This window comes from Geotrypetes seraphini, chromosome 12 (genome assembly GCF_902459505.1).
Source record: "Geotrypetes seraphini chromosome 12, aGeoSer1.1, whole genome shotgun sequence".
Taxonomy (NCBI): Eukaryota; Metazoa; Chordata; class Amphibia; order Gymnophiona; family Dermophiidae; genus Geotrypetes; species Geotrypetes seraphini.
The window spans coordinates 29,879,211-29,902,489 of NC_047095.1; the positions used below are offsets into that span (position 1 = coordinate 29,879,211).

General features: G+C 42.4%; 1 protein-coding gene across 3 annotated transcripts in view; it reads left to right on the top strand.

Moving 5' to 3' along the window:
• COL24A1 (collagen type XXIV alpha 1 chain) overlaps positions 1 to 23,279 on the top strand; it is a 460,026-nt gene that overhangs the window by 269,120 nt on the left and 167,627 nt on the right. For all 3 annotated transcript variants that reach the window (XM_033916356.1, XM_033916354.1, XM_033916355.1), the window contains exons 25-26: positions 13,396 to 13,449; positions 20,068 to 20,121. In XM_033916356.1, coding sequence (XP_033772247.1) covers positions 13,396 to 13,449; positions 20,068 to 20,121 — 108 coding nt within the window. The remainder of the gene's footprint in view (positions 1 to 13,395; positions 13,450 to 20,067; positions 20,122 to 23,279) is intronic.

Sequence of the window (23,279 nt, forward strand, 5' to 3'; positions counted from 1 at the left end):
TATACACCATCTCTCTTTCCCTCCCACGCCATGCACCTATGTCCAACAATTCTCCCTTTCTCTTCCCTCCCCCACTAGCAGCATCTCTCTCTCCTTCCCTTCCCACTACCCCATACATGCAGCATCTCTCTCTCCTTCCCTTCCCACATCCCAGCCATGCAGCATCTCTCTTTCCCTCCCTTCCTTTCCCCCAGCCCATGCAGCATCTGTCCTTCCCAACCCTCTCCCAGCCCATGCATCATATGTTCTTCCATGCATTCCCAAACCCCCCAGCCCATGCAGCATCTGTCTATCAATGCCTTCCCAATCCCCCCAGCTCCAGCCCGTTCCTCATATGTTTTTTCCTCCTTTCCCAGCCCCAATCCCAGTCCCCTACCTACCAGGATCCTGTGACACCACCTCTCTCTCCAGCTCACAACTCCCCCCACCTACCTCCTCCCTGGCTGCTCTAATTTTAAATCTGTGGGCAGCCAGCAGCAACAAGATGAGCCTACTGCTGTCAGCCTGTCCCAGAAGCCTTCATTCTGCAGTGTCCCGCCTATAATGTCCACAAGCCACACAGTCTGTCCCCACAAGCATATGATATCCCTGCTATCTGGCACAACACTAGACGTAGAAAAGTCCTCCAGGGTGCTCGGAATCCTATTAGACTCCAAATCTCCAACCTTTGGAAGGAAAGTTTCTACAATTTAAAGCAGTGTTTCTCAACTTCTTCAAGCCAGGTACCCCTTAAGTCTAACAAATAGTGTCTTCACTCTTGAACAAAACTAAAAAAAAATTTTTTAACCCTTTATCCCCCCTCCCTCCTCCAAACTAAATGTAGTGTGCATTACCACGGAGGGGTGCCTAGCATGATCACTGTAGATTCGTAAAGCCATTCAGAATTTGGCTTCGGGCTCTTGGTGATAAAGTTTGAATATATTTATCCCGAACTTGTAAAAAGGATTTCTGTCTCCTGCAGTGACCTCTAACCCCATAAGACTCCCAGATCATCAGGGAATGGAATTTGTTGTGCCACTACCAAAAGGAAGGTGATGGACTGAGCACCCCTGCTGCTCCCAACTTAAAAGTACGGGGAGGGGGAGAGCGACAGTGAGAATGGGGACCCGACCCGATGGCGGGGGGCCTGACGGCAGGAGGGAGTGGGCATCCCTCCTGCCATATCAGTTCGCATGGGGGGTGAAGCAATGGCAGGAGGGAGTGGGCATCCCACCTGCCATATTCACACCGGGGGGGGGGGGGGAGGGTGTTAGCTTGTGGTGGCAGGAGGGAGTGGGCATTGCTCCTGCCATTTTTTTTGGGTTCGGGGTGGGGGCTTTTTTTTTTATTGGGCAGATATTTTGTGTGTGTAATGCACGTAAACAAAAACAAATGTACAGGAATTTATCATTTAAATTTCTCCAGAATTCTACTGTTCAACGGCTCCCCCTTCTGCTTCTATTCCTTTCTCTCCTCTCTTCTACCTTCCAAAGTATTTAGATCAATGCTGTCTTGTTAAAATGTTTATTTTATTTTTATTTTTCCTCTAACTCTACTTTTCACTTCTCTATTACCCTCCAGGTACTTTAGTTAGATTGTGAGCCTTCGGGACAGTAAGGGAATTTTTCAAGTACCTTTCTTATTTCTAATCTTAATGTATATTTTCTGTAAACCGCATAGAACCTAACGGATGTAGCGGTATATAAGAAATAAATTACATTACATTACATTACATTACATATTAAATTCACAAAAACAAAAATCTAAAAACAAGTACATGAACTACATAAAAAATATATATCCAAAAACACACAAAATATCTGTTCCATTTAAAAAAAAAAATAAGCCGGCAGAAGCCCTGACAGCAGTAACCGAAGGCTGCTTCTCCTGTCACTACTGTCAGGGCTCTTCATCGACTGAGCGATTGAGTCGATAAGTTTGCATGCAAATGATTTGCACCTCCATGCAAATCATTTGCATGCAAACTTGATAGTGAATCAATAGCTGTTTAAAAATTGGCCAGAGAATCAGTCAACAGCGATTGAGTTGCTATCTTTAGTGAATCTGGGCCTTAGTGAGGGGCAGCTAAGTGAGTGCATAAATAGGTCAGTAAGTGGAGTTTGAATTGTATTCAGAAATGGATGGGAAGCCACTAAAGTGACTTTAGGAGAGGAGTAGCCATTGAAGTGACTTTAGGAGAGGAGTAACGTGAGTAAAGCGGTTCTCCCAGAATATGAGTTGTATATCCGAATTCTGGATTGGAGGAGAGCGAGATGGCTAAGCGGAAGCCCTGAGAGTAGCAAGTAGTTTAAGCGTGAGGTGATGAGGGTGTGGATAAGTGTTTAAGTTGTGTGCTCAGAGAAGAAGGATCAGATTTTGATAATATTGTAGAGCAGTGATTCCCAACCCTGTCCTGGAGGAACACCAGGCCAATCGGGTTTTCAGGCTAGCCCTAATGAATATGCATGAGAGAGATTTGCATATGATGGAAGTGATAGGCATGCAAATTTGCTTCATGCATATTCATTAGGGCTAGCCTGAAAACCCAATTGGCCTGGTGTTCCTCCAGGACAGGGTTGGGAACCACTGTTGTAGAGGAAGAAGAAGCGATATGTTGTATCTAGGCGGTGAAGGAAAGAGAGGAGTCAAAAATGACCCCTAGATTATGAGCGGAATGAGAGAAGCAGAGAGGCGGGTATAGGCGGGAAGATGAGCAACTCTTTTTTAGCCATATTCAATTTTAGATGACCGTGAGATATCCAGGTGGCAATGTCTGACAGGCAGGCTGAGACTCTGGTCTGGATTTCAGTAGAGTTATTTGGTGCTGAGAGGTAGATCTGTGAGTCGTCAGCATAGAGGTGATACTGGAAGCCATGGGAGGAGATCAGCACTCCAAGTGAGTAAGTGTAGACTGAGAAAAGGAGTGGTCTCAGAACCGAGCCTTGAGGTACACCAATCAATAGCGGGAAGGCTGTGGAGGAGGAACCACCATTATATACACTGAAGGTACGGTAGGAAGAAAACCAGGAGAGGGCAGTACCCTGGAATCCAGCAAGGAGAGCATATCAGGTAGTAAGCAGTGATCAACAGTATCAAAGGTGGCAGACAGATTGAGAAGAATGAGGATAACATAGAGGCCTTTGAATCTGGCCAAGAACAGATCATTGGAAGCTTTATAAGGGCAGTTTCCATGGAATGCAGTGGGTGAAAGCCTGACTGAAGTGGATCCAGAATACCATGGGATGAGAGGAAGTCCAGGCAATGGCGGTGAATAGTAAGGGAGGAGGGAGATGGGGTGATAGTTGGAGGGACGCGTGGGGTCCATTGAGGGTTTCTTGAGGAGTGGTGTGACAACGGCATATTTGAAATCATCAGGAACAGTTGTAGTGGAGAGTGATAGGTTGAGGATGTGAAAGATAGGAGGGATGACAGAGGGTGAGATAGCACTGAGTAGGTAAGTGGGAATCGGATCGGAGGAGCAGGTAATGGGTTTGGAGGATGAGAGAAGATGTGTGGTTTCCTCCTCAGAGATCTCAGAGAAAGAGGTGAGGGTGGCAGGTGTTGAGGGGAGGTTACTAGAAGGGGCAGATGGAGGGAGGGGGAAGCAGCCTGATTGAGAGCTCAAGGTGAATCTTCTGAATCTTATCGTAGAAGAACTCCACCATTGTCTGGGGAGAAATTGAAGGGGAGATAGGTGGCAAGGGTGCTTTGAGTAGGGGGTTTAGTGGTAAAGAGACAGAAAGGATTGGAGTTAAGGGAAGTGGTTAAGTGAATATAGTATTTTGTTTGGCCAGCAAGAGGGCAGACTGGAATTATGTCAGCATGAATTTGTGGTATATGAAGTTGGCATGTGCATGGGATTTAAGCCAGAGACATTCAGCATAACGGGCACATGAGCGCAGGTAGCGGATACGGGGGGTGAGCCAGGGTTGGGGTTTTATATACCTAACAGGACGTGAGATTGGAAAAGCAAGGGTATCTACAGCAGAGGAGAGAATGGTATTATAAGAAAGGATAGCTTTGTTGACAGTCTTGTGTGATATAGTAGTTGAGGAGAGGGATGAGACAGCACTGGAGAGGGCTAAGGGGTCAATAACCTGAAAGTTCCTAAATGTGTGGGTGGCAATTTGCTGGATCTTGGGGGTAGGGTGATGAATAGTGAATGTTAACAGGTGATGATCAGAAAGGGGAATGGTAGTATTGCAGAATTTGGTGGTTGAACAGTTGGAGGATAGAATTAGGTTTAGGCCAGGGGTGTCAAATAATGAATATGCATGAGATCTATTAGCATACAATGAAAGCAGTGCATGCAAATAGATCTCATGCATATTCATTGGGGAAATCCTGAAAACCCAACTGGATTGCGGCCCTCGAGGAGGGACTTTGACACCCCTGGTCTAGGCAGTTAATATCAGCAGGAAGGGAAGTGAGGGAGTCATAACAGTGGAAGGGGGGGAATGGAAACTGGGAAGAAGCTTTGTTGTGGACCAGTCTAGAGAGCAGAGGGACACGTGCGAAGGTAGAGTATCAATGTTGTAAAGAAGCAGTGAGGATGAGATAAGGGGCAAAAAATTTCTGCTTGTGCTCCACCAGACTGACAAGGATCACTCTTAATTGTGCAGTATCTTTGAAATCACCTGTCATGTGATTCAAGGAATGGAGGCAGTTGAGAGCAGGTCGGCAAAGCTAGCATTTGTTTAATTTGTTTAAATATTTGTTGAACTTGCTTTTTTACTGAACTTTTCAAACCAGACAGACAGACAGATAGGTATATGAGGGCTGTACCAAAACTAATGCAAAAGTAGGCATAACTTTTTTATTAACTGACAAGGGTTGTTAAAATTGCACATGTTGGTAGAGTAACTCTTCCTCTATACAGGTGTTAACAGAATCTTTTTCTTCATTGCAGGTGAATAATGGATTCCAAGCATAAGCAACGTGACATCATTGAATGCTTGATGAAGGAGGGGTGCGGGCTGTTCAAAGATGACACTATTAACAAAAGCAATCTACACCTGACAAGAGCCTGCACCCCTGCTTCGTCAAGCATTCGATGATGGCACATTGCTTCTGCTTGGAATCCATTATTCACCTACAATTCAGAAGCACCTTTATAGAATTCTTATCAACATATACAATTTGAACGACCTATGTCAGTTATTAAAAACGTTATGCCCATTTTTGCATTAGTTTTGGAATAGCTCTTATATAAATTCATGCTTCAACTATATAAAAGAAAAATATTAAAAGCTTAAATTATAATAAATACATAATCACTGAAAAAAAATGGGAGCTCCCCCAATTGGTCCTAAAATCCAACCTTGCTGAACTGGTAAAATCTAACATATAAAAAAATAATGAATAAGAGCCACATAGTCAAACTTAATAGTACAAAAATACTGTAGAAAGTTAAATATATGTATAGGCACTAAAATGTCTGAAAGTTGGACTTACCATTGACCACCAACCCCAGCTGCAGTGAAGTGAAACTATCAAACCTAATAGCAAATCCTATATTTATTGATCCAGAAGGTTTCTTAATTTGCATGAACACTCGAAGAAGCACTTCTAAATCTTGTAAAATCACTTGCAAAGTCTTATACTGGCTCATATATCACATAGAGGAAGATCAAAATGAACTAGTGTACCTTTAAAAATCTTTTTGAGGCACTGTGGACTGTTCGCAGGCATCAGGTATATGGAAAGTTTTAAAACTTCTCAAAGCTCCAGGTCAGAGTGCTGAAACGTTCTTATGGATTTTCCAATCAAAATCACTGTAAAAATCCAAAGATTGGGTGCTTAAAACAATTAAAAAATGCTTAAAACAAAATTGGAACCCTATTTACACTCTATGAGGTACATAATCTAAACAAAAATATGTCTAAAAATCTGACTAAATCGACACTCGAAATGGGTTTTTAGATATATTTAGAGGCGTCTTAGGCCTCTTGACTGCCGCTGTGCGTCCAAGTATAAAACACTTTGAAATTATCTTCTAATTCTCCTCTGTTTCAATTTTCTGCCTTCCTCCCACCAATTCCATTTTTCATTTTATATCATTTTTTTTCTAAATTTTTTCTTGACTCCATGTTTCCCCATTCCCCCTCCCTTTTCTAAGTGCTCACATCGATCTGCTTATTGATAAATAGCATTTGAAAGGCTCTGCAACTGATAGTCATTTCTTACAAAGCACCCAATCAGTAAAGAAAGACAGGTTAATCCAACTGATAGATAATGCAGAATGGGTCTGCCAAATAAAATAACTTCCCCCCCCTTTTTTTTTTCTAAAACCTTGCTAGCGTTTTTTAGCGCTGGTTGCAGTGATAACAGCTCCGATGCTCATAGAATTCCTATGAGTGTCAGAGTTGTTACTGCCGCGGCCAGCGCTAATAAACACTAGCGCGGTTTTGTCAAAGGTGGGGTATGTAAAGAATATAAAATGAAACAGCATTTTACCTTCTCCCCACTTGCTATACACCAATATGTTGTCTGAAGAAGTCTGCTTAGATGAAAGAAAAAGCTTCAGATCTTAGGTGAACCACTATATATATTTGGTTCTGCCTACTAGACATCATCGGCATAAAAAACTTTCACCTACATAGTTTTTATATTTAATGTACCTTAATGCCAAATTTAGTATATTTATTTATTATTTATTCAATTTTCTATACTGTTCTCCAGGGACACTCAGAACGGTTTACATGAATTTTGTTCAGGTACTCAAACATTTTTCCCTATCAATGAAAATTGTCACTGAAGACCCTTTGATGTGCCTGTATCTGAGTCCTGATCTTTGCATCATGATAAATAATTTTTTTAAAAACTATTTTTATGTATATTGACTTTTGATTAATTGCAAAAAGTTGGTTATATACCAAGTCTAAATGAGTTAGGTTAGTCTCTAAAATACATAAAGCATGAAAAAACTCAGAGAGGAAACACAGGAAATTGCTTCACATTACTGGAAATAAAATGTTTTAACTGTTAGCAACATTGGATAAAAAGGTTCTCAGAATGTATCTGTTAACATTTATGCCTAGAGATCACATATCAGCTGCTTTGTTGAAAGTTCGTAAAGAACAAGTGATTCACTCCATGTTAACTCATTTTACCATCTACTCCCCTCATTTCTAGAGTTCACTGTACTCGATCTTTGCCTGGCCTCTTGAATTCCAAATGTATCTTATCACAGCCTCTCCATAACCCTTTTATTTTCTTCAGTTACAGCCACCACAATGATTCATTATCTGTGCTTTAACTATCTGTCTGCTTTACACACTCCCCTTGGAGTCTTTTCTAAATTTCTTTGAATATACAATTTTGTGATGTGTAAACTGTTGGGGTTTTTTTTTTTGTGAAAACACGATATTTCCATGAAGCATACAATTTGACTTTACTGGGGCAAATATTCAAAAAGTTAGCCAGCAGATAAGCGGCCAAAAATGGCACTTATATGGTTATGAATGATAAAACCAAACAAACCCAATATTCATCTGATGGTGGATAACTGGATATTAGTGGAGACTGCCTTCTGAAAGCCAGCTAAGCAAGAGGATGTCAGGACATGCAAGGGTCATGTTTACAAGTTTAGCAGATAAGGTCAGTTTTCAGTGCCACATCTGTAGACAACAGATGACATAGGCTTGGCTATATTTAGGACAGCATTTTTGGTGGATATCCCTGAGCAGATCTGAATATCCTATTTCAGCTTAGCAGTTATAATCGGTGTTTTAGAATAATTTGTTTTCATTGTTATCATGCCTTTTCCCTAGTGGCAGTACAACCAGAGGAAGAAGCATTTAAATTAACCAGATTAAATAGGACCACCATTGCTGACCTCTATAAGCTGTTGAGAAATGATCTTGAGGCCCCTATCTTAAGGAACCATATCAGCCCTATCCTATATTGTCACTGGCAGTTTCCAGCACGTTGTTGAGGTTGGCATTGGCATCATATAATAATCTGTCACCTGCTATTGTACTGACTCCTTCTTGCAGACTGTGTTCAGGTATCTACATAACTATGCCAGCTTTTCATGCACCCCAGAACAGAGGGAGCAGACCATAAGGGAATTCTATGGAATTGCTGAATTCTCCTCAGTGTTGGGGACTATAGATTGCACACACATTGCCCTAAGACCACTTTGGCAGAATGAGGCATTATGGAGGAATGTGTGGTGCAATGGTTGAAGCTACAGCCTCAGCACCCTGGAGTTGTGGGTTCAAACCCCGCACTGCTCCTTGTGACCCTGGGCAAGTCATTCAATCCTCCATAGCCCTAGGTACGTTAGATAGATTGTGAGTCCACCGGGACAGATAGGGAAAATGCTTGAGAACCTGATTGTAAAACCGCTTAGATAACCTTGATAGGCGGTATATAAAATCCTAATAAAACATTACCACTCTATGAACCTGCAAGTGGTCTGCAATGATGTGAACTTCATAAGAGATGTTTCTTGTGCAATCTCCCTTTATTCCGGGACCAGTGGGTTTTATGCATCCTCAGCCGCCAGGCACTGTAGAAAGCTTCAAATGATTGTCTTAACTCCTCCTTCTGCTAGCATATCCTAGAGCATGCCCCTTGGACCCCACTCTTGCTTTCTACATACCAGCCTGTAGGACCATATCTCCTTGCTCGTGTTTTCTTTTGCTAATTTTCAGAAATTTTTTTCGGTAATTCCTTCGTGGATTTCCTCTTGTGCTGTGGAGGTTCCCTGCGGGAACACCCTTGCAGCGGGTGATCACAGACTGTTAGAGAACATCTGCTTCTGTGGGGTTCCCTGTTCTGTAGTAAGCCCCCTAGACAGCCTGCAGGTCAGATTGGGGCTCTGGGATCGGGAGCTAGCTCACCCCAGGTTCATCCACTAGTGGGTTTAGTACAGGTTGAGCAGTTCAATGGAGGCATGACCAGGATTGGAGCCAGGTGCTTCTGCCAGGTGGTTGCACAATGTATCCGAGGGTGGCAGAGGTCACCAGCGGTGGTGGTCGGGCCAGTGGGGCAGTCAGACTTGAAATCCTGCTTTCCAGCTTCCAGAGGCTTTAGACCTCCTACATGCTGTTCCAGCATTGCCTGCTTTGGGTTTTGGGTGGTTTCCCTCATGCCTTACCCCTCCCCACCTTTAAAATCCCCAAATCGCCATTTTTTTAGGGATTCCTGTTCCATTCCTGGGCTATTTTATTGCAAAATCGGCACCCGCTGTAGACATCTTGGATTTTTCCAGATTTGAATAAAACTATATTTTTTATAGTTAGGAGTTTCGTTTTTGCTTCAAACTCCACAGATGGCCTCCTCAGGTCGGGATGGGACAGATTCATGCTTTGTTTGTGGCGGTTGGCTGACAGATGCGCAGCCATGTTCCACATGCGCTGCAGCTTGCAAGGGGGAGGGGGCAAAGTTTGCATGGGAGACCGTCCTTGAACCTTCTGCCCCAATTTCTGTGAAAATCGCATCTAGGGGTTCTCGAGAGAGCGCTAGTGGTGTATCAGTGAAATGCAAGCATGGTTCCGGAGAAAAGCCTCATAAGTCTTTCAAGCACTCTAAGTCTGAGGTACACAGGGTGGCTTTCACCGCAGGGGATCTTTTTCCCTTGGAATTTGTGAATATGCTCTATCTGGCATACTTAGTTAAGAAATCCACGCCTGTGGTCACCCCACCGATGTCTGAGCCATCCATGGGGACTTCACCTCCGCTCGGCCCAAGTCTTTCGCTAGGTTCCCTGGCAGGGATCCTGGAGCGTAAAAGGATGATGCCTGTGATTGTGTCGGCACTCTCTCGATCCCTCTGCTTTCACAGGGAAGTTCAGCGGCATCCACTGATGTGGCAAATTTGGCGGAGCTCCATGATCAGAATCCGTGTGGGTTCCGGGACCTGGCTGATGATCCCACAGTAAGCAGGTTCTTCAAACCTGCTCATCTGGAGGACCTCATCACAGAATCTCTGTAGGAATTAAAACTGCAGCCAGATCAACCAGTTCAGGAGGATTGTTCTCTCATGAGTTATCAGAGACCACTAACTGCCTCCTTTCCTGATAACCCTGATGTGGTTCATATCCTGTCAGAAATTTAGGATAACCAGGAGGGTCCCATGAAATGCGCTCAGGCCGTGGTGAGGCTTTATTCCATGGCGGTCAGTTTTACCAACCACTTTGCTTTTCCAAAGGTGGAATCAACTGTGTGGCTCAGGTCACCAAGCGTACTTCTGTCCCTTCTGATGGAGGAGTGGTCCTGAAGGATGTTCAGGACAGGCATGTGGATTTCATCCTTAAGTGTCTTTTTCATTCAGCTGCAGCCGGGGTCAAGGTGGTGACAGCCTCATCCTTCATTGCACGGGTATTCCACTGCAAACTTTACCTTGACCCCGAACATTGTTCTAAATGGGAACAATTTCCTACTAGATCTACACTCATGGATGCTAGGGTTTGAAGTAGACAACTTTGTATCAATACACCAACACACACAAACTATATTTAAACAATTTTTCCTGATTATGAAAAAACTTAGATCCATAAAAAAATATTTTGATATGGAATAATTTCAGTACAGTTCCTGATTTTGTCGAGATTGGACTACTGCAACATCACATTAGCAATCTGTTCCAAATTTCTTATAACCTGATTACAGCTGGTTCAAAATTCAACAGTCAGACTGATCTTCAGACTCTGGAAATTTGAACATCTACAACCTTACTACAAAAGCCTACATTGGTTGACTATTACATCTGAAATAATATTCAAACTAGGCATCACAGTCTTCAGAATCCTTTATGGCAATGCTCCTAGTTACCTATCTGACTTAGCAGTACTACTCCAAGGGTCTTCTAAATATTCTAGCTAATCTATGGAATCAACTTCCATTGAACTTATGCTTGTTCACTATCTCAGATTCAGGAAACTGATAAAATCTTTTCTATTTCAGGAAACTGATTCAACCACAAGCTAATTTGTACCCTATTGAAGCAATATTATATTGGTATAACTCACTTCACTTTTTGTAAATCCTGGGTCAACTAAACTAGCTATTAATTTTGTAATTCGTTCTTGAACTAAATAGGTAAAGGCAGTATAGAAGTACAGGTACAAGATCCTTTATCTGAAATCCTTGTGATCAGTCATATTTCAGTTTTTGGAATGGAAATGTTAATTCAGAAAAAGGCAGACATTTTCTGCTTCTCACTGCCACCCTGAGTGGAATCTGCAGCTCTCTTTGCCATTTTTCCAGCCTTCCAACTTGAATTGCACCTGCGTTGGTTTCAGTGTGTCTCACATCAGGGAAATTGACTACTTCCTGTTTGCATCAAATTTCAGTTTTCTGAGCTTTTCGGTTTTTGGAATTTTGGATGAAGAGTCTTATACCTGTATTTGTATAACATACGAGACATATTCAATGCTAGGCCATATCCAGCAACTAGCATTAAATGTCTGGTTTCATTTTTAACTGCTGCAACTTAACTGGTTAAGCTGATAGACAGCTGATAAATAAACTGAATGCCCTCGTTATGGGCCTTAAAGTGACTGGGTTAAAAACGGGTTAAACGGAAGGAGACAGAGGGAAATAAAAGATGGAGTTTGCTCCAAGGAAAATGATTTTATCAGGTGAGTGCCATAAGGATCTGTCCTTGGGGTGACTCTTTTTAATATCTTGTGTGAGCGATATTGCAAAAAGACTCTCTGGTATGGTTTGTCTTTCTGCGGAGCATGTGGATAGCATGAGGATGAATGCATGCTGTTCCGACATGCTGCTCAGAGCCAGAAATGAGCAGTGGGGAGTCGTGGCAGTCCATTTATTTGGTTGGTGGGTCTTGGCATCCCTACCTGCAAAAGGTATGCCTGGCACACCCGCATAGGGGGATGGGGAGAGAGAGGAATGCATTGCTTCCCCCAGTCCATCCCTGCCCCTGCCCCTCCCCCCAAAAAAAAGAAATTGCAGGGCTGGCTATGTCTGTATGCACTTATATGCTTGCAAACAGAGCCCATTTCATACCACTCAATAAAGATATCTGCATAATTACATTCTGATTGAATGGTACCCAAACAAGTCATAAAAATGTGAAGCAAAACTAATGATAGTGATAAGCCCTGAGGGATCCTACATGGTGGTTACAAGCTTACTGTTCTTACTAACACTTTAATCCAGCCCATTGCTCCTGCCATTGTGTCTCCTTTCTCAAAATGGCCACCAAGAACTCTAGCAGTAGCATCTCAGTACTCATGGTCTAGGGCAGGGGTAGGCAATTCCGGTCCTCGAGAACCAGAGCCAGGTCAGGTTTTCAGGATATCCACAATGAATATGTATGAGATGGATTTGCATGCACTGCCTCCTTCAGATGCAAATCTATCTCATACATATTTATTGTGGATATCCTGAAAACCTGACCTGGCTTCAGCTCTCGAGGACCGGAATTGCCTACTCCTGGTCTAGGACACTGGCTGATATTCAGACTGGTACTCAGTTAGCTCCATGGATAAAGGTAGGTTAACCTTTTTGCTGTCCTAAATTTAACCAGCTAGCGATGTGAATATTAATGCTAACCAGTTAACCAATTAAGTTCCAGCTCTGCCTAGGCTCTATCTAAGGTCTACACATGAGCCATCCTGACACTAACTGAGCAGAGAAGGGGCAATTAGAGCTGTTATTCAGTGGCACTGTTTGGTTAAATGCCACTGAATAGCAGCAGATAGGCAGGAAGAAGCACTTTAACTGAGTAGGAGGTCACTTTGAATATCAGATGGTGGATGTTCAAAATAAAAATGCAGATGCAAGATTTAATAGATGGCTTTTATATACTGGTATTTATTTTCTGTGTTGATTTTGTTAAGTATCTTGTGTAAATTCCAATTTATGTTTATTTTGTTAACTACATAGAACTGTATATAGTGTGGGTTACACTATATACTGTATACACTATATTTAAAAAATAATTATTTCAGGTCCGTAGAGTGTCTTTCTTTAGATAAACCATTCTGCAACAATTTGCTGCTGTTTGGTTGGCAAACTACATTTAGGGCTCCTTTTATGAAAGCGCGTTAGGGCCCTAACGCACGGAATAGCGTGCGCTAAAATGCCTCGCGCGCTAGCTGCTACCGCCTCCTCTTGAGCAGGCGGTAGTTTTTCGGCTAGCGTGCACTATAGCGCGCGCTAATTCGGTGTGTGCGCTAAATACGCTAGCCCACTTTCGTAAAAGGAGCCCTTAATAACAAGTGCTACTGATAATTATAAGTTTGTGGCAACTTTGCTCCTTCAGTATTCGGTAATATCTTATTTTGTGCTGGAGGAAAGCTGATGGAGCAAAAATGAAGGGTTTTTTAAAACATATATCTGCACCAAATGTTCTTAGGTTATTTTGTAGTTACACAAACACAACCTTCTTCAGATAATTTCTTGACTTAAATTTAATGAACAATCTTTTTTTTCCATGCAGGGAACTGTTGGTTTACCTGGAGAAGTTGGGCCACCTGGAGTTCCTGGAGAAAAGGTGAGGTTATAGTTGGCATTAATTTTTCTACTCTAACTCATTACCCAGTATCATAAATATCAATTAATGCCCACCTAAAGGTTCAAGGCAGAAACTTTATTTCCAATTTCAGTCTTAATGGACAAAGAAGAAGTAAAACAGTTTGCTGCTGTATTTTCTGAGAAGTGTTTTGAGATCTTGAGAGTGATTCTGAAAAGTGTTTCAATAAATACATTTTTTATGATTTACCCATGGCAAAATCTCCTATGAAATTCCCCTGTCAAGCAGCAACAGCTTTTACCCCGCCTTGATTTATCACAGGAGTCACAAATCTGTAATAGCTCAGTACTATAAGTTATGAACTTCCATGGTAAATGAATAATGCTGCTTGAGAGCCAACTCAAAAGCAGCATTATTTTACTGACTCAGTCACATCAGATCTCAAAGCTGCAGCCCAATGCTCCCAGGCTCTCCTCAACATTCATCTCATTGGTCTCATCCTACAAGGCCTGATATCAAGGAGTATGACGGACTTATCTGCACACTCTTCCAGGAGTTATCTGGAGTTGTCAGGAGATGAGTCTTACAATATACCTTCAGATCCATCTCTTCCACCATCTCACCGACCCAGAAAGTCTTTCACATAATTCATCAAGTTTATCAAGTTTATTAACAAAATTTGATTAATCGCCTATTATAATCACTAAGCGATGTACATAACAAAAATATAATAAAATAGAAAGGGATTCACAATTTAACAAAAAACATTTAACTTAAACAAACATACAGTTGGGAAGGAAAAGATAAAAGTTACAATTTTTGTTTGGGGTAGAATAAAGGAAATAACAATAGGTAAGGGGAGTAAAAAACCTCAGCAATTATAAACATACTATGCTTTAAACATTAAAAGCATCTCTAAATAAATAAGATTTTAAAAGTTTTTTAAATATTAAAATATCTTTTTCTTTACGAATATATTGGGGAAGGGCGTTCCACCATTGGGGACCTGTCACGGAAAAAATGTCGGCCCTTCTTGTACCAATGATTTTCAGGGAAGGTACTGAGAGAAGATTCTGGTTAGAGGAACGAAGAGAGCGTTGTGTATTGTAAGGTATCAAGAGTCTGGATATGAATTGGGGTTCACCACAGGCTAAAGTTTTAAAGATGAGTAACATTATTTTAAATGTGATTCTATGACTAATGGGTAGCCAATGAGAATCTATTAACAGCGGAGAGACATGATCATATTTCTTTGCATTGTATATTAATTTTATTGCAGTATTTTGAATCAATTGTAATCTCCTTTTTTCTTTCAATGATATGTTAAGAAAGAGAGAATTGCAGTAATCGAGTTTCGATATTACTAATGAGTGAATTAGTATTGTGATAGATTTAGGGGTTAGAAATTTGGATATTGATCTAATTCGGCGTAATTTAAAAAAGCAGTTTTTAACAGTAAGAGAAATGTGATCATGGTAAGTGAATTTTTCATCAATTAGTACGCCAAGAATCTTAACTGAAGGAACTAAGTTTAGTGTGGTGTTATTAAGAATGAATGGGTTTGACAAAGTTATATCATTCCTCCAAGTAAATAATACGGCTTTCGTCTTCATAAGACAGATGGGACGCTACTTCTGTTAACCCTGGGCAAGTCACTTAATCCCCCACTGCCCAGGCACATTAGATAGATTGTGAGTCCACTGGGACAGACAGGGAAAAATGCTTAAATACTTGAATAAATTCTGAGCTCCCCTGGGAGAAAGGTAAAGAAAATTGAATAAATAAATAAATAAAATGAGAGATACTGAGGAGCCACAGTCAATAAGAGGAGTTTGAATTAGATATGGAAACAAATAGGGAGCCAGTGAAGCAACTTCAGGAAAGAGGTAACGTGAGCATAATGACACTGGTGAAATACGAGGTGTGCAGCTTTAGTGTTGTTACAGGAAACACACCTTTGGATAAGGAATGAGGGGTTATGGCAGGGGTGGGCTTTTACATAAGTATTTTTAGCCCCTCAACCAAGTTCCCCAAGTGGCATGGGTTATAATTCCTCTTAGAATAGATTTACAGTTTATTGTGGATGAGGTAGAAAGGGACACAGAGGGTAGATGAGTGGCTATTAATGGGAGGCATCAAGTCTATAAACGCACCCCGACTGATATTCCAGTCTTCTGATACTATGCTGGATTTAAGAGAAATATTACAAACTAGTCTTTAAGCCCGTTACATTAACGGGTGCTAGAATATATGTATGTCTATCTTTCATTCTTTCTTTCTCTCTCTCTCTCCCCTTGGCCGCTTTCTGTCTCTCTCTTTCCTCGGCTGTCAACCATCACCCCTTGCCTGTTCCACCTGTCCAGCTGTAGGCCTTCTCCCTTCCTTTTACCTCCCCCTGTCCAGCAGCACTCCTTAACTGCTCCCCCTGTCCCTCTTCCCTGCTCCCCCTGTCCAGCAGCACTTCTCCCTGCTCCCCAGTCACGCCTTCACTGCTCCCCTTATCCAGCAGCAGCCCTTCTCCTTTTGTTTTACCTCCCCCCCTGTCCATCAGCACCTCTTCCTGCTCCCCCTGTCCAGCAGTAGGCCTCCCTTCCTTTTTCCCCCATCCATCAGCACCTCTTCCTGCTCCCCCTGTCCAGCAGTAGGCCTCCCTTCCTTTTTTTCCCCCCCGTCCATCAGCACCTCTTCCTGCTCTCCCTGTCCAGCAGTAGGCCTCCCTTCCTCCTCCCCACCAGACCAGAATCTCCCCTTTCTCTATCCCCCCCAACAGTCCAACATATCCCTTCTCTCTATCTCCCATCAATCAAGCATCTCCCCTCTGTCTCCTCCTGTCAGCCGCTGCCGTTCGCCATCTCGTCGAGCCGCTGCCGACAGGCTGGGTCCAGCTCCGGTGCATTGCTCGCGCACAGCAGCGGGAGCAGCATCACCAGCAGCAGCACCACCATCGCCGCTTCTGGACACTGCGAGCTGCAGTTGATTGCAGAGCGTGCGAGGCCAGCTTTTCAACCCTTCTCGAGGGGGCGGGACACGCTGGTGAGGAGCTTCGGGGGCTGCTGCTGTTAGCCCCGGCAGAGACGGAGCGGCCGAGCTGAGCGGGCGGCAGAGCCTTCGTGTGTCCCCCCCCCCTCCCTGGTGCCAGCGCCGCTCTCCCTCTCGGGGCCTCAGAGTTTTCTAGGGCCAGGTCTGGCGCCGCCGTGTAGGGCGGAAGCGGCAGGCGGGGCCTCAGCACCGGCCGGGCAGCTGGCGCGCCACCGGCCCCCAGGAGCTCGAGGCCGGCCGCGGACATGCCTGGCGTGCCATGGTGCAGGAGGAACAGAGATCGATCGGAGAGCAGGTGGTGACGTAAAACCCACGCATGCGCACTCGTGTTTTCGCGACGGATCAGGGAACACATTTTTTTAGTGCGCATGCGCGGCCTATCATTTTATTATATTAGATTACTAGCAATAGCTCTACAAGTTCATTTTCAATTCTATAAGCACTCTGGGATGTATAACATCCGGTCCAGGTGATTTGCTAGTGTTCAACATTTTTCAACCTCAGCCTCAGTCTCCTCCCATTAGAGATTGTTTAATCTATTACTGCCAACAGTAGACCCTTATCACATCAGACAATTGGGTCCTTCAGATAATCAAACAGGGTTATGCCCTCCATCCTCCAAGAGAGTCCTTTTTCACCTCCCATCAGAAAACTCCTTCAAAATGAGCTTTCAGCCCTCCTCCAGCTAAACACAGTAGAGCATGTTCCTTTTCAGGAGAGGGGCAGAGGGGTCCTCATTCCAAATGGGCAGAGTATTTCCTCATTTCAAAAAAGACTGGAGGTCTATGCCCAATCCTAGACCTCCAAGTGCTCAACAAATTCTTAGTGAAGAAGTTTCGCATGGACCCTCTGGGAAACTTCTTCCACTGTTGGAGAAGAATGACTGGATCTCATGTGAGCTTACACTCATATTCCTATCCACAGGAAATATCTTCATTTCCAAATAGGAGCACGTCACTTCCAGTCCAAAGTACTCCCATTTAGACTTGCATCAGCGCCGAAAATGTTCACAAAGTACTTAATTGTAATAGCTACAACACTGTTCATGCAGCTTCCATATCTGCTCTTATCTGGATGACTGGTTGATAAAAGCCCCGACTCCGGAAGCTGCACAGGTAGTAATCAGTTCAACAGTGTGTCTTTTGGAACTTCTTGGCTTTGCAGTCAATTACAAAAAGTCTCAATTACAGCCTACACAAGTTCTGGAATTCATTGGGGCACTCTTAAACACTATTCAAGCCAATGCCTTTCTACTGTAACAGAGCCTCCAAAACCACCTTCAAATCTGCCAAACCATTTCAGCTCATCAAACAGTCACTGCACATGAAATGCTACGACTTCTAGGTCACATGGCATCCACAGTTTATATTACTCCTTTTGTCAGTCTACAGCGCAGAATTCCTCAATGGACTCTGTCATTCCAATGGTCTCAATTTTCTGGAACCTTATCTCTGAAGATACAAGTAACATCCAACCTTCATTATTCTGTGCTCTGGTGACTTTCCCCATCAATCTAATTAGAGGTCTTCTTTTTCAGACTCCACCGCATCAGAAAGTATTAACAACAGATGCATCTATGCTTGGATGGGGAACCCATCTAGAAGGTCTTCACACCTAAGACTCCTGGAGCAACCAAGAGAAAACTCTACACATAAATCTCCTGGAGCTTTAAGCAATTCGGAATGCTCTTTTCACATTTAAGACCGACTCCTCAACCACGTAATACTGATTTGAACAGACAATCAAGTAGCCATCTACCACATGAATAAACAAGGAGGTACAGGATCTCACCAACTCTGTCAGGAGGAATTTCATATCTGGACTTGGGTGATCCCTCTCAATATTTTCCTAAAAACAGTTTACCTAGAGGTAAGACAAAACATCCTGGCCAACTTTTTGAGCAGACTTCTCCAACCGCATGAGTGAGCTCTCAACTCCAACACTCTGAATCAGATCTTCCAAAAATAGGGAACACTGAAGATAGATCTATTTGCATCCCCCTCCAATCACAATCTTCCAATATTTTGCTCCAGAATCTACACTCAGGTTTGCCTGGAGTCGGATGCATTTCTTCTTAACTGGCAGAACAAATTCCTTTGCTAACAAAGACCCTGCTCAAGTGTCGCCTAGAACAAGCCACTATGATCCTAATAGCTCTGGAGCTCGTCGGGGAAGAAGACAAAGCTTTGTGGGGGCAAGGCTGGAGGCAGAACTGGGCAGAGATGGGGACGGAACAGGGCATGGTCATATGTCTGGGTTTTTGTTCTTAAAATATGGCAATCCTGGCTAAGGTATTGCATACCAAGCTCTAGGAAAGAAACCAAATAGTAATTAGGTTTATGTAGGAGTCTAGACAGAAACAAGACAACCTCTATCAGGAAACAACAACCATGGAGAGAACAGATACCAATCTATCTGATGAGGCATACTGATACCAACTGGCTGAAGGTCAGAAATGCACTCCAGCAAAACTTGCAAGAACTGAAACACCTGTGGGCTGGTGGTGGGACCTTCCAATTTTAGGGACTCTTTTACTAAAGTTTAGCGCATGCTAAGGGGCATTAGGGCACGCAAAGTGCTGCGTGTCCTATTTTATACCTATGGGCACATGGCACTTACGTAAACTATGTCCATTAGCGTGTACTAAGCTTTTGTAAAAGGGCCCCTTAGCCTGCTAACTTGACTGAAGATGGAAGAAAATCCTGCTGAAGGAGTTTATCATGTAGGATTGTATACTGTGATTGTTCGCATCAACTCAAGAGAAGAATTAGGAAAGAAAATGTAACTGTAGTCCCTTGAAGGACTCCTGAACTTTAAGAAAGCAATAAAAAAAATACCTGTTCACCTAACTACCATGACCGATAGATTACAAAGAAATGCATATTGATGCAAGATCCTCGGTATGCATCGCATTAGGATATAATCTTGTATTGTAAAATCTTGTACTTTAACTGTGACAAATTTAATCTGTAAACTGTGTATTACAGATATTAATATTAGATCCCCCAAAAAACTTGTACTGTAACTGACATATTGTAACCTGTTAACTATATATTATATATGATAGACAGTTTTAGCAGTATTGCTTAATGTGTTTAAGGCTGAAGAAATAATATGCATAATTTGTTTGTATGTTATGTTTTATGTATGTTATATTTGCAACCTGCATGGAACTTTGGACATGTGGGATATAAATGTTTTAAATAAATAAATGTATGTTAATGTGTAACCCATCCTGAACTCTTTGGGGAAGACAGGATAGAAAACAAATTAATTAAATAAATACCCCCCCTTTTTAAAAATAAAACTGTAGCTCAGTTTTTAGCGCCGGCAGCGGCGGTAACAGCTCTAACACTCATAGGAATTCTATGAGCATCACAGCTGTTACTGCCGCGGCCGGCACTAGAGACTAAAGAAGAATTTGTTAGACAAGCAAGATTGTTATCAACATGGTTTGCTGCACTGGGGTATCCTGAGAGCATGATCCGTAAGGCTTATAAAAGAGCTTTATATTCTAACCGGGATTACTTGATGATGGATTCTTCAGGTAGACAAGATTCTCATGGATAATAATAATAATTCTATTATTATTTGTTGAAGGGAGAGCGTGGCAATCCCGGCCCTGAGGGTCCTGCTGGAGAAAAAGGCATTATGGTAAGTGCTATTAAAGTACAGTATTAGTACAAAAACATGGCTTGAACTGAACAAAAACAAAAACTGTGGATACAGATGTTCTGGAGATAATTTATTAAACACTGACATATAAAACCTTGAAAATTCAATTTAAAAAGTACAATGATAAAAAATACAGTGATAAAAATCCAACTGGACCCTACACGGTCCGTGTTTCGGCATTTGTTTTTGCTACTTCAGCTTGTCTGCGGTGTTCTTTGCTCATAGGTTTAAAGACAATAGACTGTTTTCAATCCAATTCTTTATATGTGAGTTTGCAAACCATTGGACCCCTGAGGAAGGCTTATTCGCCGAAACACAGACCGTGTAGGGTCTGGTTGGATTTTTATCACAGTATTTTTTCTCATTGTATTTTTTTAATTGAATTTTCATGGTTTTATATGTCAGTGTTTAATAAATTATCTCCAGAACATCTGTATCCACAGTTTTTGTTTTTGTTTTCATTGGTGGATTGTTTTCACTGCGGATCATTGGGTCTCCCCATTTTTCTTTGTTGTGTTGAACTGAATAAAGAAATTAAGATGCAGGGTGATGATGCATTGTTTAGAAGCAGGCTGAAATAAATGAAAACGCATCAGCATGGATTAATTACTATTGCATTACTGTATGGAAGTTTCAGGTTAGATTTGAGAAAGGCATGTTGGTCTGGCTCTGAAATTTTCACAATTCATTCACATCTGATCACTGTCCAGTGAAGGCTTTCTGAAGTTCCCTACTAACCACATTCTTTGCAGCTGACTTATCCCCCCTTTTACAAAACCACAAAAGCGTATTTTTTTTTTTTTTTTTTTTTGCGCCAGCCAGTGTGCTGCTCCTAAGCTCATGGGAACTCTATGAGCACTGGAGCAGTGCACAGCATTCAGCACGCTGGCCCGCACTAAAAAACGCTTTTGTGTTTTGTAAAAGGGGGGGGGGTGTTAATAAACAAATATGTACTGGCTGCAATTATAATATTCCCAGACTATCTAAAGGCTTTTATATTCTTGCAGCACCCATAGCTAAGACACAGAAAATGTAGAGATGTCATTTATAAAAAGTCAATCAACCACAAACAGTATGACTGACATACTTTTATGGCTGACTGCTTTTTTGCTATCTACTTCTGTTTCTGGATCCATCTTTGTGGTGGTGGTGCCTTTCTTTTTCATCTAAGATGTTACTTATTGCATCATTTTATGGAATAAGGTACACGAGGGGGTGCTGCAAAGTTCTCAGCCCAACCAACCAACTTCCTAAATTCTGAGTGTTATTTTGCCACTGTAGCTGAAAAGAGTGTTATTTTATTTCATTAAGTACTAATTTGCAGAAACAAAATTCTATGTTTTGATATTGTTTCAAATCATTGATCATCATTTTCTTCTTGGTTGGGCTGAAAACTTTTCAGCACTCCATCGTATACTCAGATATAAACTGAGATTTTTGGACCAAAAAATGGACCAAAAATGGGGGTCTTGGTATATATTTGAGTCTCTGCTTGATTACTTGTGTACCCCCAGCCAAACTCCATCCCAAACCTGCCCAAACTCCGCCCCTGACTCAACCCCCATAATAATAATAATTGTAATGCAATTTCTTCCGTCCATTTTTCATATACACTCAATATAATCTTATTAATACATAATGATAATCACAAAATTTAAAAAAAACATATATATACATATATATATGTACATATATATATATATGTGTATATATATATATATGTACATATATATATGTACATATATATTGTGGCCACCCCTGTAGCCCAGAGCAGGGCTCAGTAGAGATATTGGTGGCTACAAAACACAGTACATTAGCGTGTGACCCGGCATGGAGTCACCCTGCAGGACTGGACTGGAGTTAACCAGAAAATCAAAACTCACAAATCAGGTTCATGAAAACATAATTCAGCTTTACTGATCTCCAACATAAAGGTAAACAGTTCATCAGAAAAGATGCAAATGTCAGTAGGCCAAAACACCAGCAAAGCAAAATGCAAAAGGCAAAAAAACCAAAATAAAGTCAAAACTGGCAGCTGAGGGTTCAGTTCTCCTCAGCCAGCATAAGCCTACTCCCAAGTAGCTTGTGCAATATACAAAAATACAGTTCAGTGCACTGGTTCCAGCAATTCCACAGTGCTTAAAACTAATTAAAGCCTCTGGCAGGTTTAAGGTAATGCCAGGAATAGGAGATAGCATTAGGTTTTGCAAATTAAAGCCTACAGATAGCTTTTCAAAATTCCCTCCCAAGGTGGAAGCAAAACCTCTCCCCAATCTCTCCAAGCTTTCTCACAACAAACCAAAAACCAACAATTTAGAGAAAAGGAAAAGCAAAACAGCACACAAACAGTTCAACAGCAACCACACTCACTGTTTGTGGCAACAAGCCAAGTCCACCTGCATACTCTCAGGATAATTGGATTCCAAGCCAGCACAGGCTTCCTCAAAATCCATAGGTTCCTCGCTGAGACCTGACAAGTCCTTAGCTGGTTCAGCCTCAGTCCAATCCATGGGAACAGGACGGTTGTCCCTGTTTGGCTTAGGTGGATCTTTAGGGAGGCAAGACCCAAACTTCCTCCCTAACCGGCTTCCCTGTTTGAATGCCACTGCTGGCTTATCTACCCTAGGGGCGTGTCCTGATCTGGCAGTGTCAGCAGTAGACCAGGGGCCTCTAGAGCTCCCCTGGTGGTGGCTTATATTATCTTCCTCAAACTCATCCTGGAAGATCCTGGAATTTTCATGCCGGGTTTCTACTTTTACCCTTGTTTTTTTTAGTTTATCTAGGATTCTGGCAGGGCTTGCATCTGACTGGTCACAATATGTATATATATATGTACATATATATACATATATGTATACAGTGGTGCCTCGCATAACGGACGCCTCGCACAGCGAACGCTGCGCACAACGAACTTTATGTCTTGATTCGTACAACGAACTTCGTTTCACACAACGAAGTCGCCCGAGCTGCATCCTTCCGCGCAGGCACTGCGCTTAACTGCCCTCTCTCCGCCTGGCTCCCTCTTGCCCCCCCCCCGACTCCCCGACACGATCGGGGCAAGAGGGAGCCCAAGCCCTCTTGCCCCCCCGACTCCCCGACACGATCGGGGCAAGAGGGAGCTCAAGCCCTCTTGCCCC